At 44.9% G+C, this 16,683-nt stretch overlaps 1 protein-coding gene and 1 long non-coding RNA gene across 3 annotated transcripts in view; one reads left to right on the forward strand and one right to left on the reverse strand.

Annotated features, from left to right (window-relative positions):
• The window catches only part of LOC120103519 (uncharacterized), a 22,615-nt gene extending 13,708 nt beyond the window's left edge, over positions 1-8,907 (reverse strand). Inside the window, exon 1 of the long non-coding RNA XR_005505845.2 lies at positions 8,781-8,907. This is a non-coding gene — a long non-coding RNA (uncharacterized LOC120103519). The remainder of the gene's footprint in view (positions 1-8,780) is intronic.
• Tmem18 (transmembrane protein 18) lies at positions 8,338-15,787 on the forward strand. 2 transcript variants are annotated; one of them, NM_001007748.1, is made up of 7 exons: positions 8,338-8,434; positions 8,541-8,651; positions 8,787-8,921; positions 9,796-9,916; positions 11,542-11,596; positions 12,898-12,991; positions 13,240-14,070. In NM_001007748.1, the coding sequence occupies exons 3-7, from the start codon at positions 8,865-8,867 to the stop codon at positions 13,333-13,335; spliced, it is 423 nt and encodes a 140-aa protein (NP_001007749.1). In that variant the 5' UTR covers positions 8,338-8,434; positions 8,541-8,651; positions 8,787-8,864; the 3' UTR covers positions 13,336-14,070. The 2 variants fall into 2 exon arrangements, with proteins under 2 accessions (NP_001007749.1, XP_038968421.1); XM_039112493.2 differs by lacking the exons at positions 8,338-8,434; positions 8,541-8,651 and having other exon boundaries at positions 8,789-8,921; positions 11,545-11,596; positions 13,240-15,787.
• The last annotated feature ends 896 nt before the right edge of the window (positions 15,788-16,683 follow it).

A 16,683-nucleotide genomic window follows, 5' to 3' on the forward strand; every position in this document is an offset into this window, starting at 1 on the left:
TTTTAGGAAGGAGGGTCTGGTAGAAGGAAGTTAGCTTCCCGGGAGCATGCCATTGAAAGGAATAGTGCTGACTCAGCCTTCTCATCATCTCTGCTCTTTGAGACCATAATGTAGCAGCATTGCTCTACCGTGTGTTCCCACAGAATGTCCTGCCTCAACAAACACCTAAGACAGCTGAGCTAGCCAATCACGAACTAAAATCTTTGCAACCATGAGCAAACATTAAACTTTCTTCCTAATAAGTTGATTTTCTAGTTATTTCTGTCACTAAAAGCAAACACATAACCCAGGTGACCGAAGAGCTCCTGCCTTGGCCAATTTCCTGTTTCTGACAAAATAGAGCATGTAGGCCCCATGGCTCCTGAAACCCAAACAGGGAAATCTGGCTCCTGGAGGCAAATAGAATTTCTTCCTCTGCCAAAGCCCCACACAGTTAGCTGTGGTCCCTGCTTCCCTAAAATTGGCAATAAAGACAGGACTTCTCATTTCTCTTCCCGGCATCTTCCCAGCAATGACCTCAACCTTCCACTGAAGGATCCTCTTGAAAACTTGGCTACCAGAAGGCTTAGAAGACCTCTTTCTGTGAAGTAGATTGACAAGCAACTTGCAGCCTTGCTGAGCACCCACGCTCAGCTACTAGAGACAAGGTTGATTGTGTGGACTTCCTGTGCCTAAGGACAGGGTTGGATCTATGGATCCCAAAGACAAGGATGATTCAAGTGAGAAGACAGTTTTCCTTTCAGTCTTCTACTTTCTCATTAACACACGCTGCAAACAGGCAGCCACATGGTGTGCTGAACCCCACCTGCTCTGATCTGAAAACACTCTTGTTCCTCAGTGAAGTCGGAAGTCAGCAAAAATCTAGCCCAAAGTCTTGCTCCAACTGGCCTCCATGCCAGGCACTCTACTTCTGCATCCAATCAAATCTGCCTTGCAATCTTTGTCTCTTCAGTGAGTACTTGAGTGACCTTGACTCTCAGTTTTACTGGGATAGATTAAAACACCAACTTGAGATATACTGTTTTAGCTCAAGCAGTAGACAGTTTAGTAACAAGAAACTATACACACAGAAAATAAGCTAAGGAAAACTATCCTGGTTTACCTGTAACCATCATTCCTTTTGCTCTCTTGCCTACATGACATTGACTGCAGTGAACAGTAAGGTACTCACCCATCCCAAGCAGGAAGCTGGGGTTGGCAACTGTAACACCTGGAACCACCAGAGGTCTGGGGTTTAGATAGGTCTGCTAACCAAGTACCGGCTTTCCCCTCACTTTCTTGACTTGAAATGTACCAAATACCTAATAAAGTGGTCATGCATCTGAACCTCCAGCCATAGATTCAGATGTGTTTGTTTTTTTTTCTCTTTCTTTTTCTATTTTGGACCGAAGCAGAGAGGGAGAGCAAGAGAGAGAGAGAAAGACAGATGGACAGACAGACAGATGGACAGACAGATGGATGAATTCTGATGCCGACAGTAATAATCAATGCACCTGATGTGACCACTGGTATTGGCTCCCCAAATACATTCTGCATATTCTTCTGGCATACTGCTTGGTGATAAGGAGTGAGGCAGAAATAGGAGCTCCTTGGGTCAGTATTGACTTTATTGTTCCAGGAAAGGACAGTGACCATGAGGTTCCTTCTATCCCCTTCCTCTTAAGGAAGAGCCTGTCTGTTAATATAAGGCAGTTTTACAGAGGTATGCCTGGTTAGGAATGGGAGTCAAAGCCTCTCCTTGGGGTGGTTACTGCCAAAGATGTTGAGGGTGTGAAAATAAACAACACAGATTGGTGAGCCCACATGATAGGCTCATACTTATTAAGAAAGACCGGGATAAATAAATTAAACTAAGACAATGGGATATGTCCTGCTTAGTGCTTATGTGAATTTCTCCAGAGTGTCAAAGTAGGAGCATAATAAAATATCACAAATATAAGATCTATTTTATTATTTTTAAATGACTGGTTTCTTAAAAATCAGTCTCTAACAGAGGAGTAAGATAATGCCGCATTTATCTATTTCATCATTCTTAATAAATATATTTAATGATGCAGACTAAAAACTCTCACCTCAAAAACTGAACTGTATGAAAGTTTACTTTTCTTAACCATGGAAATGTGTAACAGGGCTGCCTGTTGGCCTGTTGGAAGGCAGGTGCTGCCACCCAGTGCCCAGTTATGTGGCAGCCTTGCCTGCAAGATGTCCTCCCAGGCCTCAGGCTACTGGGGAAATGGCCAGTAAATAGTCTCCTCCCCTTGCAGGAGTGGCACCAATTGTTATTGCTATACAGAGAAAGTCACGGTTTGAACTTCTGGATGTTTCGACCATGGGTGTGTGTGTGAGTGTGTGTGTGTGTGTGTGTGTGTGTGTGTGTGTGTGTGTGTGTGTGAGTGTGTGTGTGTGTGTGTGTGTTTGAGTCTAAGTAAAATGAAAAAGCTACAACTAAGAGTGGATAAGGAGCAGAACAAAAGAGGAAGGGTCTTAGGAGCATAGGAGGGACAATGCTGTTACTGGGACATGACCACTAAGGTGATGACTTCATAATCTCAGGAAATGAGACAGGAGGAGCACAGAAGAAGGCTGAGGGATCTGTGCTTCCCACTCAGGGCTCATGGTATCTCCCAAGAAGAAAGATGTTCCGTTCCTTGTATTCATTTCTCTTACATGTAGATGCTGAGACGAAGGCCAGTCTACCTTCCATTGTGTGGTAACAATGGGCAAAACTGAACATCAGACAGAAGGAAAATGCTGTTTTAGGTGTTTCAACTAAAAAGGCTAGAAGGCAGGAGGAATGAGGCCTAAAGCTAGGGGTGATCAAATGACCAAAGAAGCCTGACTCGTTGGCAACATAAACAATCAGCAGACCAATAAAGTCAGGCTCCTTAAGAGCACCATGGTTAGCTGGTCTTGGTCTTCCCAGCAGTTCCTGCCTATAGTCAAACAATGCTTTTATTTCTCCTTTGAAAAGTTTAATAGAGAAATACTATCAAATAATTCATTTGTTAAAATTTTGTAGCTGATACTAAAGGAAAAATTGGTTTGCAGGTCAGGGCTAAACGAACTAGGAATCCACATAGGATCTGCCAAGTCAGACTTCCGGCAGATGACTGGTATCTGGCCTGTCACTGGGTCTTTGTTTGGTGATGAAGTATCATAGTGTGACATAGGTCAGAGGCACTTCTATGGGTCTGTTGTCATCCAAGTGAGGCGTGGAGAGGCAATGGTACCTGGCCCTGAGGGATGTGCTGAGCACAACTTCCCAAGACACTCTTGAGATGAAGCCACAGGCCAGCATTCTAAGACCCCAAATCAATGGCCAGACTAAAGTCCAATGGGCAGAAGACAATCTCTAGAGGTTGTAGTAGAGACTCATGCTACCTTCCTTGATCCTCAGAACCAAGCACATTGGGTAACAGATCATTGGAAGAGACACAGACATGTTCTTAGGCTTATGAACCTTTCCTCACATGCTCTCTGCTACCTTCCAGGAACTTCACCAGACTTTTCACAAGTATTGGAGAAATCACTTGGCACACAAGTTAGCAAGGCTCAGCGGTAGGAGTTTGTAGGGTAAGGCCACCTCTAGTACTGGCCTGAAATCGCCTCAGCACAGCTCTAATGCCACAGGAGGATGCTCAAGATCACCACTGTTGTCAATGAGCAACTGGTAACAAAGATAATAATGACGTGGAATTTACATGGGAACTGTGTGACAGGACCCGGGCAGATTTAGCCAATGTGGCACAGGCAAGGAACAAGCTGTAGTGGCTTCTAGTTTCTGATACAAGGGTGGTCCGTGATTCAGGTGCTGAGCACTGCAGCAATCAGGGCTTGGGGCGCTTTTATGTAGGCTCGGCCTCTGGGTAGGAATGTAGGAGTAGCTCTCCTGTAACAAGCAGGTTCTGATAACAGCCCTAGTAACCGTAACAGGACCATGAGGACCTGCACGTCTCCTGACCAGGTAGATAAAAGCCTGGAGAGACATCTTTCATGATCTCAATGGATGAGAGATTTCAGATGAGGGGTGACAGGGCTCCTTTCTCTTCCAGTGTCTCCTTAATTTTTTTCTTTCTATTCTGCCTCATTAAGGACTTCTAACCACCTGGTGAAACTGAGATAAGTATCAACCCTGCCGGCTCTTGACAAAACTGCTTACTTATGAATAGCTCTTGCCATTCTACCCTAATTATCCATCTATTTAAACCTCATGTCGCTTTCCTGAAGACAGACTTAGGGTAACTGAACTCCTGTATCTTGTTTCTCTTCCCCATATGGCTAAAATGATTAAGCTATTTTTTATCATTACTTATCTCTTTACTTGGCACACCAAAGCCATGGCTGAGTCTAGCCTATCAGTACTCCCGGATGAGCTAGGTTTGCCCTAAAACTCCTCTGACAATCTAAACAGAAGACAATGGGAAAAAATTGAAACTGTGAAACAAATACACATTTTCCAGGAATATATTAGCTATCAAAGTTCATAGAGAAGGAAAAGCTCAAATATATTGATTAAATGGGAAACATCTTAAAAGTACCCAATAGTTCTCATCTAAAATGTAAAGAACAGAGGAGTCAAGCTTTGAAATCTTGTTAATCCATATGAACCCATTCATCTGATTTGATTATTTGTAAAATGCGTACAGTTTTACTGTGTGTGGCAAAGGTGCACTGAAGACAGGGGTAGATTTTGCTCCTGGGCTTGCACAGCGAAGAAGTGTATCATTTAATAAACAGTGAGATAAACATATGCCAAACAGGAAATAAATAACTAATATGGTTAAAAATTACTAGTGACATTAAGCCATATCATGAGTTGAACAGTGACACCAGGAAGATATGAGAAAGTTGTAGCCAAATCTACAGGGATAAAATGTAGCCATACTGAAGTTCTTGCAGATGGGATCGTGTTTAGGTGAGATCATGGGAGCTCAGGCTGGGCTCAACCCCAAAGAAGAAACTCAGAGGGAAGAAGACCAAATGTGTGTTAGAGTGCTGCAGCTCCAGGATTGAGTGGTCCGTAGAGTGTCCAGGGCCTTCAGGAACTAGACTCACTCATCAGCCTGGAACACTGATCTCCAGGAACACGGCGTCCTTCTGTCCCTCTAATCTTCTACCAGACTTGCCAGTACCTTGTTAGAGCAGCACAGAGCAGCAAGCAAGCAAAGGGCAGGGCTGAAAAGGTTAAAGTGAGCAGCCAGGAGAGTCAGCAAAGTCTGGGTGACTGCAAGGACACCATGACATCAGAGCCAAAGGGCTGGGGAACCAAGTGAGTAGTGCAGAGAAAAGAAGAAAGGTTGTGGGCAGAAGAAGAGGACTCCTCACAGCTGGAGATTATGTAGGGCCTGACAACAGAAGGGATAAGGGGCCTCAAGGGCAAAGGACACTGTGAAGTGTTGACACAAAGCGCTCAAAAAAAATCTTGTGTGTGTCAAAAGGTCTCTAGCTGTGGCATAAAGAACTGTCTGTGGAACAGAAGCCCGTGGCAGAAACGCAGGACAGTGGGAGAAACGAGATGTAATCAGCGAGGAAATCTGTAGACTTTGGGTACCTGGAAACAAAGGAAAGAGTCCTCATGTGCTGCCTATGGAGGGCTTTGGGCTGGGACAAGACAGGGAAAACAATGCAGATTGCTTAACAATAGGTGCCTATAGCCAAATCCAACAGCCTCGGAATTCAGTCACATGTTATCATCACAGATGCTTTTATTTTCTTGTTTGCAAATTGATCTGAAGGCTAGACCCCACCGTGATGACAGAGCAGCTACAGTTACTCTTCACTTCATATTGTTACTAACGTTTTCATCAGGGATAGCTAGCCCTCAGGCCCACAGGAAAGCTCTAGTCCCACACCTCCACTCTAAGCAAAGGACACTAAAACTGAGTAGGGAGGGCCCTCAGCCAGGTAGGGTGGACACACCCTGTGCTCCTTAAAGCCCAACTTTAGACTATATCCGAATGACCTTGACACCTGACACCGCCACCACCACCTCCTGCTTCTCCAGCTCCTCCTCCTCCTCCTCATTTCCATAACTTTGGTGAAGAGGGTGGGGGCATAAACCTGAGAAACCGAGGAGCCAAGTCTGCAAAGTACAGGTGAGGCAGCAATGGCAGCCCAGGCGTGCCTCTGGGAGAGAGGAGGAAGACTTAGGATGGGCAATGTTAAATGGATGAAGGATATTGGACGGCTACATCAGAACTCATGCCACAGCCACGTGAAGGAGACTATGACTGTCACAGTGTTCAGACTAGTGGAGGTGGCTATGGCACCAGTGCTCACACCACTAAATGGAAGAACAGCCACAGATTTTATAACAGAAGGCATGCATGTGTGCATGTGTGTGTGTTCTGATGTAAGGACTCAGCACCCTCGGTCCTCACTGTTTACATGAGCAGTTAAAAGAAACTTCACACATGAATTAATTGTGCTTAACAACCTACTGTGGGCTGTCTTCAAGCCATTAAACAATACATCACCAGTCCATATTCCATGGCCTGCTCCCTCTCCTCCAATAAAATGTGTAAAAGTGAGATAGCGTAGTCTCCTTGATCATGGACACTACAAACTGGCCAATGGTGTGTCATCCTTGAGCAGTCGATCACCCCAGGATTGGGGTAGCATCCCCAGCCACAGGAGGTTACTAGGGCCATATTTATTCCACAGATCTATACCTTTGTCTATTCTAAACCAGTGGTTAGGAAGTGAATGCCAATGGGAAGAATTCTGTGTCCGTCCTACATCTGTGAGTATTGACTGTATATTCACCGCTGGTTTGGGGGATGGATACCACATGCACAGAGGTCTGCTGGATAAGGATGCTTCACTATGCCATATGGACAGAATGTCTATCTCTGCTTTGTGGGATGGGGATCCTGTGTGTAGAGATGCTGTATCCATCTTTAGTCAGCTTGATGGGTGGACTCTTGAGTCCATGTTGGTCTGTGGGTCAGATCTTGCTTTAGATCAGCCTAGGTGTGTGGGACCAGGTTTCTGTGTCCATCCAGGATCCATGGGATGGGTCATGATGTTCATCTAGGTATGCAGGGAGGACAGTGTCCATTCTAGGTATATAGGACAGGTCTGTAGAGATAGAAATATCCTAAATTTGTTGGACAAAAATAACCTCTTCACCCCAAGTCTGTAGGGTCCAAATGCCAGTATATACTATGTCTCTGAGGAAGATGCCATATCCACTGTTGGTCTGTGAGGATTGGACACCACGTCCATTCCTGGCCTGTAGGGCAGAAACCCTGTCTGTCTCAGGTCTGTGGCACAGTCACCATTGGCATTCCATTTCTCCGGGTGAGGGCCCTGTGAATTGTAGGACTCAGATGCTGTCTATCCAGGATTCATCCTGTGTCTTTTTTTATTTTACTTTATTTTATCTACATCCCTAATGCTACCCCCTCCAGGTCCCCCTCACAGAGACCCTCCCCCATCCCAACCTTCCCTGTCTCCTCTGAAAGAGTAGGCCCCCACTGGGTATCTCCTCACCCTCAACGCTGGAATATCAAGTCTCTGCCAGATTAGTCCCATCCTCTTCCCCTGAGGCTAGCCAAGGCAGTCGTGTTGGGGAACTGATACTACAGTCAGGCTACAGCTTTAGGGAGAGCATCTGCTCCAGTTGTGGGAGGAGGGGTGCACATGGAGACCGAGCTGCTATATGTGTGCCAGGGCCTCCGTCTATCCCACAGGTGTTCTTTGGTTGACAGCTCAGTCTCTGAGAGCTCTGCCCGGAGGTCCTGGTTAGTTGACCTCATTGGCCTTCATGTGGGGTTCCCATTCCCTTAAGGGCCTTCAATCCTCTCCCAACTATTCCATAAAAGTCCCTGCCCTCTTTCCAGTGTTTGTGGGTCTCTGCATCTATCTCAGAAGCTGCTGGGTAGAGCCTCTCAGAGGACAGTTATGCTAGGCTCCTGTCTGCAAGCATAACAGAGTATTAATAATGTCAGGGATTGGTGCTTGCCCATGGGATGGGTTTCAAGTTGGGCTGATTATTGGTTGGCCATTCCTTTAGTCTCTGCTCCTTCTTTGTCCCTGCATTTCTTTTAGACAGGACAAAGTTTGGATTGAAAGTTTTGTGAGTGGGTTGGTGTCCTTATCCCTCCATTGGGTTTCCTGCCTGGCTACAGACGGTGGTCTCTTCAGGTTCTGTGTCCTCACTGTTAGGCATCTCAGCTAAGGTCACCTTCATTGACTCCTGGATCTTTAGGGTACCCACGGCATGTCTGTGTAGGGTAAGTCGCCCAGCTTATGCCAGTTCTGAGAAGAGCACAGACACAAGTACGTAGCCTTAGTCCGTGGGGACATCAAGTTCATCTGTGTGTGCGCAGCTCGGATGCCAGTCTGTACGGAGGACGTGGATGCTGAGCTCACCCCGATTCTGTGGGGCTGACGGCAGGCAGATCCACCCCAGGTCTATGAGGAGCACGCTGTATGTATCTCGGGTGTGTGTGGAGGTCGCCGCGTCCATTTCAGGTGTGGGGTGCAGACGCCCGAGATCATCGGCTTCTGTGAGACCAACACTGTGTTCACCCCAGGTCTGTAAAGAGCTGACCAAGATGCCCCGGGCTGTGGGGGAAAGGTGCCGTACGGCTGCATCTGTGGAACCTACGAACCCTCCGCTTTCCGGGGAGTTTGGGAGAAACTAGGTAAGCACTTTGACACGTCTTACAGAAATACACTAATGTAATAATGAAAGTTGGTCATCCTTTAAAGAGGGGGGAAAAAAAAAAACCTCACAGAATTCTCGCGAGAAGAGCTAAGCGCCAGGTTCATACCTGTAGATCTCGCGAGAAGACTAGGCGACTTTCGTGGCTGTCGGAAGCGGCGGACTTGTCCTGGCTGTTGGGATCCCCGGCGCGATGGCGTCTCCGTATTCAGTCAGAGTCTTCCCAGTCAGCATCCCTGCAGTGATCATGGTAACTAACCGGCTCTGAGGACTGGGCGGCGCCAGCGTTTGGTGGGGATTTGCTAGTTCTTGTGTGGACTGCGCAGGCGCGGGCGGGCTGGCTCCCGAAGCCGCGCTCTGCTCTGCTGAATGGGGCAGATGGGGCACCGGCTGTCCTCTGGGTCCCCAACACCAGTGTGCCCACCCTGATGGATCTTACCAGCTTGCATGGCTTTCCCTACCAGTCTCAAGTGTGCTGTCGTTCCGATGTGACACAGAAGATATTAGCGGTACCCACTCTTTAAGGACACGACTCCGAGCAGTCACCAAGAGCTTTAGGGCTCCAGACACAGGGGCTGCACTTGCGTTGTGGAGCAATGCCCTTGAAAAAGAGCATAGGAAGTGCTAAGAAGTCGGGACTGGGAACTTCCCGTTGGAGACAGAAAGATTTGAGCGTTGGGGTATGGACTTAAGACCCCAAAGAACTGGTGAAGCAGGCACACTATCTAGTGAGCTGGGGACAGTCAACTCTGCAGGTTAGGATGGCTCGGCATTTCCAGGCCTCCATGCAAGGAGTTTGGTCTAAGCAGCTTCACACATTCCGAGTCAACGTGATGTTACTTAGCTTGTTCGTTTAGTTGATTATAACCCTTTAGATTTCACGGAGTCAAAAGAGGCAAGTTTCCATTCTGTGTGCTCAGACTTTAAAATCTTTATTTTAAAAAAAAAAAAATCTGTGAATATGTTTGCAGTTGAGGCGTCGCAGTTTCCTCTCTCTTGCTCCAGCTTGTCTGAGAGGTCTAGTTGTTTAGTCCCCAAACTCAATGGAAGGGACCAGTAGTTCCCACCACCCACAGGAAAGCAGTGTCTCTGCCCTCCAGGTTTCTAACAGTGTGTCCTCACAGGAGACGGACTGGACAGAGCCCTGGCTCCTAGGGCTCCTTGCCTTCCACCTGCTGTGCCTACTTCTCACATGCTTCTCCGCACAGAGGTATAAACTACAGATTGGCCATTTCCTTTGTCTGGGTGAGTAGGAGAGAAGTGAGTCCCTATGCTCACTCTTGTTGCTGTGATTCTGCCCTGGGTTGGTTTGCGTTGGGTTTTCACAGGGTTTCCCACACCTTCCATTCTGTTTGGAAATCATGAAGTAATCTTTGGACATGGACCTTGAAAGGGATCCTCCTCTTGTTCCAGGTTGCCCAGGGAGGATGCAAAACATCAGTTTACCAAGATGTTGATTCTCTTATGCTGACTCCTACACAGATAATTTCTGCTTGAGTTCCGTGCAGCCTGTCTTTCATGCAGATATTTTCCTGCTAGGGTTAGTCCTATACTACCTGCTCTGGAAAGCAGACTGCATATTAAGAGATGTTCTATGAAAAAAAATATTATTTTCAGTTAGTTTTAAGGATAATGGATTTAGGAGTTTGGGGAAGGGATTAAGTATGTGGAATGGAGAGAGTATTACACAGAAACAGACACACGATAGAAGTCGTGGTTCTTGGCCAGGTGGGGACATTCACTATTTTGGGCCCCTCAGTTGGGTCAAAAGGATACTTAGTAAAATGTCAGGAAGAAAAGATCTATAACAGCTGGCTGGCCTAGGCATGAGGTCTGGCCCAAGTGAAGACAAGTGTTCAGAGCCCCTAAAATACATGGGGAGAAGCTGGATCAAAGGTCAGATATCACAGTGCACAGGAGCTAAGTGTCCCAAACTGAGTGATTACAGTGTAAATACTTGATTTTTTGTGAACACGGGAAGGACAAAAAGAGTTTGCTTGTAAGTGGAAAAGCTGGTTTTAGACAAAGTTAATTAGTTGACTGAGAGGCAGGAAATGTGACCACATAACAGAATGGTGTCTGTTCTTCGTTTGAAAATTTTCACCTGGGAAATTTTATACTGATGAGCAAAATTGATTCCTAAACTTAATGTAACTTTTCTCAGGGACACTCAGATTCAGCAGTTAACCATAGATGCCTTCTAATTGTACTGTTACCAGCTGTATGGATTATTTTGAGAAGGACTGAGATCTATACACTGGAATGTACATAGGAGCCTGAGTTCCACAGGCAGTGTGGAGCCATATAGGCATGAACAGGCAAGAGGCCTGCCGGGAGAACTTTGTATGGAGTTAATATGCACAGAAGTCTCCAAGGACCTTGAAAATGGATCAACTTCCTGAGTTTAAGAACAATGCATGCACTTACAGTCTTGAAGAGGGATAACCATAGGCATTCCTGAGAAACTACAGACACTGCTCTGTGCCCTCTGTGCTTTATGGCTCATTAAAATCTCAAAAGAACATAGGAACACCAGAGTTCTTCCTTCCTCCTCACAAATGCTGAGGAGCTGAGGCTGAGCTTTCCACATGGACTCGGTGGTAGTCCTGCCAGCACAGCAGCTTCATGGGCATTTGAGTTAAGACCCTTGTCATGTTACATGTGTGTTGATCTTGTCCCGATTCCTATTAAATGGGCATATTTTTAACTTCATAATTTTAGAGCCCTTACCACATCGTAGTTAAAATAGAAACTGCATTTTTTTTTTTTTGGTATTCCGTTGAATTGCTATATGTAAAGCTGTATCATCTCATTCTGTGTGACTGTAATTGAATGTGGAATTCTAACACAGGTTTTCTCTGTTTTCCTAGTAGTGTTAGTCTATTGTGCCGAGTACATCAACGAAGTGGCTGCAATGAACTGGAGGTGAAGTCAGCTTTTCATGCTCTTGACTGTCTCTGCAGTGGTACTGTCACATGAAGCTCACAGGGAAATTGTGACTCTAGGAATCGTGGCCACATAAATATTGAGTTCCCTGTACATATATATGGGTTTAGGTCTTAAGAAACAAGTAGTTACATATTTTGTTGTTGTTGTTGACCAAAGACTAATAATTTTATTTATTAGAATAGTTAAAAGCTCCTCACTGAAGGCATGAGTTATTAACTCCTTATGGTCAGGGAGGCCTTAGAGGCTTACAGAAGAGTGAGATATTGTAAGAATGGCAAAACTTTGTTGACTGTACCACATGAGCTTTGAAGGTGCTGACCAGTAAATTATAATCTGTGAGAAAACATTAGGAATATTATAAAGTAATTTGAGTCACAGAATTTCGAAGGTGGGAATTTGAGAGAATATTGAGTATGGTTTATTATTCGAGAGGAAGTGGGCCTTTTTCCTGCCCCCTCCCCTCTCCACTTGGAAACAACTGTCCTATACCTGGACAGAGCCAGAGCCCCCACGGTCACTCCCTGCTTCTCAGCCCCAACCTCCCACCTAAGTTTTCTTAACTGATTCTCCTGTCTCAGTGCAGACTCCTCTCAATGTTCCAGTGTGTCCTTAGTCACTCAGAAACAAGCACAGAACCGTATTGATGCCCATAGCCTCTGCTGTAGCCCCTCCTGCCAGCCCACTGCCACCCCAAATTTGTGTTGTCCCTTCTCCATGTTAGGAGTCTCATCCTGACCTCATCACACACACATCCACGTGTTCTCTGCTGTCTTAGTAAATTAGACTATCTGGGCTTGCTCTTCTCTCCAGAAGATAGGTTTCCTTCAAGACTGAACCTATCACTATAGTTCCTTGCAGTAACCTAGAGCTCCTAAGGCAGGTTCCCAATCACTGTTTGTTACTGGGTCAGTGAAGACAACTGTCTACCATATTTCCATATTACCAGGCAGAAATGTCTACCCCTAGACTAGTCCTGCCTTCTACTGCCTGGCTCTTTTCCCTCGGGCAAATTGGAATCATGCGGCCTTCAAGTCTCCTACACAGAATGGCAGTTAACTTTACTAAGGAGGATGGGAGCAAGAAGCACCAGGCACACAGTACTTTCCTAAGTAGCTGTGGCAGGAATGCAGCTCTGACTGGAATTTATGAGAAACATTAAAGCTGTTTCAGTGCTGTTTTGAGAACCCTTCAGTGAACCCAGACTGTTAACTAGTGTTCTGTTACCTTCCAGGACTGAAAGTCAACTGTTCTGTTTTGTTTTGTTTTTCCTACAACAGATTGTTCGCAAAGTATCAGTACTTTGACTCCCGGGGAATGTTTATTTCTCTTGTGTTCTCAGCACCGCTGCTCTTCAACGCCATGGTCATTGTGGTATGTGTGACACAGACATTTATGTCCCAGCATTGTGCACTCATAGGTGTGACACAGACATTTATGTCCCAGTTTTGTGCACTCATAGGTGTGACACAGACATTTATGTACCGGCTTTGTGCACTCATAGGTGTGACACAGACATTTATGTCCTGGCTTTGTGTACTCATGGGTATGACACAGACATTTATGTCCTGGCTTTGTGCACTCATGCTTTCTAGTTTTAATCGTGACTCTGTGATTTCTAGATTATGTGGGTACGGAAGACTTTGACTGTGATGAGTGACCTGAAGAACTTACAGGAGAGGAGAAAGGAGAGGAAGAGGCGAAGAAAAGAAGAATAGCACTGAGCTGGCCACACCGTGTTTGTCCTCTGACTTGGTTGTTTCCATCTGGGAGCTGCATATGGCCCAGATGTCTTCTGTCAGCTGACTCATGGTTGGAAAAACACACCACAAATGGTTCTTATATTTTACTCTGTTTGGAGCCCTCGTAAAGCTGTTCTTAAAAAACTAATGACATGACCTGGAAGCATGGTGAATGGGGACCCATCCTTTACATGGGGAGCTTTCTGGCTCAGCCACATCATATACAGCTTCTCACAAGTTGCTGGTAGATCTCACGATGTGACTAGAGGTCACGCAGGTTTGAGTGTGGAAACTGGGAAATAAACAGCCCCATCCTTCTGTGAGCACTACCTGCTCCCTCTTCTGTCTCTAGCCTGCAGTGGTGGCTATCAGCTAAAGGTGGGTGTGTTCCCCAGAAATTTGCTGATGGTTGTCACCTCAGGTGGACGTGGCACTTGTGTCCATAGGATAGAGCCTAGGTTGCTGAAATCCTACAGGGTACAAGACAGCCCCACCATGGAGTATTGCTGTGTATATAATGTCAGCAGTACCCAGGCTGAGGGAGCAGTGGGCAGGTCTGGAAAAGAATGCAGTGTGTTTCAGTTCCCATGAAGCTAGGCCTCTAAATAATTTAGTTGGGGCTATGCCACTGGAAATGTTTTGTTTAAAAATATTAAGCTAGAATGAAAGCTGTAAAATCAAGACTCCGTGGAAAATAGTATGTCAAATGAACCGTTTGGCTTTGTTTTTTCTGGATACAGAATTATAAATACCTATATACTCAGAATGGCTTAGCTGTTCCTACCCAGATGTGACAAGTGCAGACAGTTCTTCCTGAGTATCACAGCTTGTGCAGCTCGGGGCTGGCAAGCACAGCAGGGTGTATTGGCACCTGTGCTTCTGTTTTGTCAGACACCCTTGGTTTCTAAGGAATCTGGAGATTACAAGTGACTGAGACCCAAACTCAGAGACAGTATTTATTACTGGAAATACTATATACTCTTGGCTTTAGTTTAAAGAAATAATTTGTGAATTATTCATTTAATAGGATTTTTTTCCTTTCTAAATGAAACAGTCTTCAAAGTTCTAAACTACAATAAAATCTAGTTATAAGTATTTAAATGGTTAAAAGTAGATCGTTTGATAAACTACGGTTATGTTCTGAAACGCTGTTATATAGTTTTTAATGTTTATCCGGCTTTAGGCTTTAACTGAAGGTCTATGGACGGACGTGTGACAACCTGAAATCCTTATGGTGTGAGTCCGTGGCTCCTACTGCAGCACTTAACCTGATTCGTGTTCCCAGTCTCTTGATTTGTTCCACTTTACATTGAACAAAAAAGTGCCAAAGAAAATAGCACACTGTAGTAAGTCAAATTTTGAATTTAAAATCACAGTTAAGTCATGGACATTGTATCTAAGGGTATACCTAAGTTTCTGAAATTTTCTGGTTCAGGATATCTGATCATTTTATGGTTACAAAGGTGCTTACTATGACATTGATTAGTTACACAGAAAATAAGAACAAATTAGTTAGATCAATCTGAAACAGTAGAGTGTCACATAGGTCTGGAGCTCACCAACCAGATCTGTTCCCTCAGGCCTTTATGTCCGAGGCCAGTAGTGCTGAATGGTTAGAGAGCAGTTAAAATGTCTGAGTTCTGGCATGTGTTGGCATTAATACCTCAGACTGTGTCACCATGACCTTCACTTTGGGCTTTATGCCTTGTCTCTGCATGTGTGGTTGTGGACGCACGTGTGCTTAGTTTTTAAGATAATTAATATCTGTGTGTGTTTTAGAAAACGAGAGCTTTGGATTAGAGAGATGGTTCAGTTGGTATTTTTCATTTAAGCATGAAGACTGAGTTTGAACACCAAACTCCCTTAACATTTGCTCCCAAGTGTTACAAGCCAAGTCCAGTCACTGGAAAACCTACTTGATAGAAGGAAGGAGCCCACACTACAAGTTGTCCTCTAACTATATATGCACACAAAATAAAGTGGTCTGTAGTCATTCCTGATGAACAACACCTGAAGTTGTCCTCTGGCTTTCACACATGCACATGTGCACACTGGTACACACATAACACATATACAAATGTTTTGTGTTTCCTGAAATTCACTCAGTGGCTAAAATTATACTTGAAGGAACTTCTTAATATTTTGTTCTTATATTAAGGACAACCCTGCAAGCTGGAACTATGAACAAGCAATTGGGTTCAGTGCTGCTCTGAGGATTCTACAGATTTGACCAGTGCTGTGTTCACACTTCTGTAAAGGAAGGTTTATAGGCAACTGATAGACACAGTGAACGCTCACTGAATAGTTGTGGAAAAGCACTGGAAAGGCCTGAAATAACCATTTAATACATTCCAGACCATGAAACTTCATGTTTGCTGATTATTATGCATTGATATACAATAAAATATGTTTGATAATATACAATGTACTTTCCCGTGTGTGCGTGTGTGTGTGTTTAGAATCTAATGTAGAGCGAGATTTCTCAGTGCTGGCTTCTTGGTTTCTGCCTGTGACCCTCGTACTGCTGGAAATGCAGTGCTGTCAGCATCAAAGAGAAAAGTCAATGTGGGTCTGTTACTGTCATACTGGGAGGAAGACCTTGGCATGGAGCTTGATCCTCATCTTGTCAGAACACAGCCTGCAGACGAGAATGTTCATGTGCTGAGATCCAGAGCAGAGCTCCAACCTTCTTCAACAGGTATCGGAGCTTAGCACACCCTGGCTCCATTTCTGATGGCCAGACCAGATGGCCTTCCTTTGCTAAGGACTCCCACAGGATCCTCCTGGGTGTCTGAAGTGGATTGTAGGGTGATAATGATATTCTGCCAACCAGCCAACCATTTATGAATGTGTGCTGGTGTCAGCTGGGGTCAGGGAGTGCTGCCTTACATCCACTCATTTATGGCAGAGAAGGAATGAACAGCTAATGCCAGAGACCATCAGCATGGGTATTGTGAACCAGTGCTTAGAGACAGCACCATTTTAAATAGTTACATTTATGTAGTCATCCTTTGGTACACACGAGGAATGGAGTCTGAGATCCTTTTCAGATACCAAAATCCTCAAGTGCCCCAGTCTAACATGAATTGGTATAACATCTGCACAGAACCCACACACATCCCCATTTAGTTTAATCTTTAAGTGACTTAAAATATGCAAGCCAATGAAAACACTATGAAAAACATTGCTTTACTTTTTCAGAAATAATTTTTAGAACAGCCTCATGTTCAGCATAGATGCAGTTTTGCCCTTAAACATTTTCTGTCCAGTGTGACTGGAATCTGAGTATGCAGAAGCTTGGTTGGGCATTAGGAATGTTCTGTA

The sequence above is a fragment of the Rattus norvegicus genome, chromosome 6 (genome assembly GCF_036323735.1).
Source record: "Rattus norvegicus strain BN/NHsdMcwi chromosome 6, GRCr8, whole genome shotgun sequence".
NCBI lineage: Eukaryota > Metazoa > Chordata > Mammalia > Rodentia > Muridae > Rattus > Rattus norvegicus.

Coding starts and splice junctions, on each gene's coding strand:
- Tmem18 (NM_001007748.1), top strand. CDS start 8,865: ATGGCGTCTCCGTATTCAGTCAGAGTCTTCCCAGTCAGCATCCCTGCA. Junction 9,917..11,541: donor TGGCCATTTCCTTTGTCTGG/GTGAGTAGGAGA, acceptor CTGTTTTCCTAG/TAGTGTTAGTCTATTGTGCC. Junction 11,597..12,897: donor GTGGCTGCAATGAACTGGAG/GTGAAGTCAGCT, acceptor TTCCTACAACAG/ATTGTTCGCAAAGTATCAGT.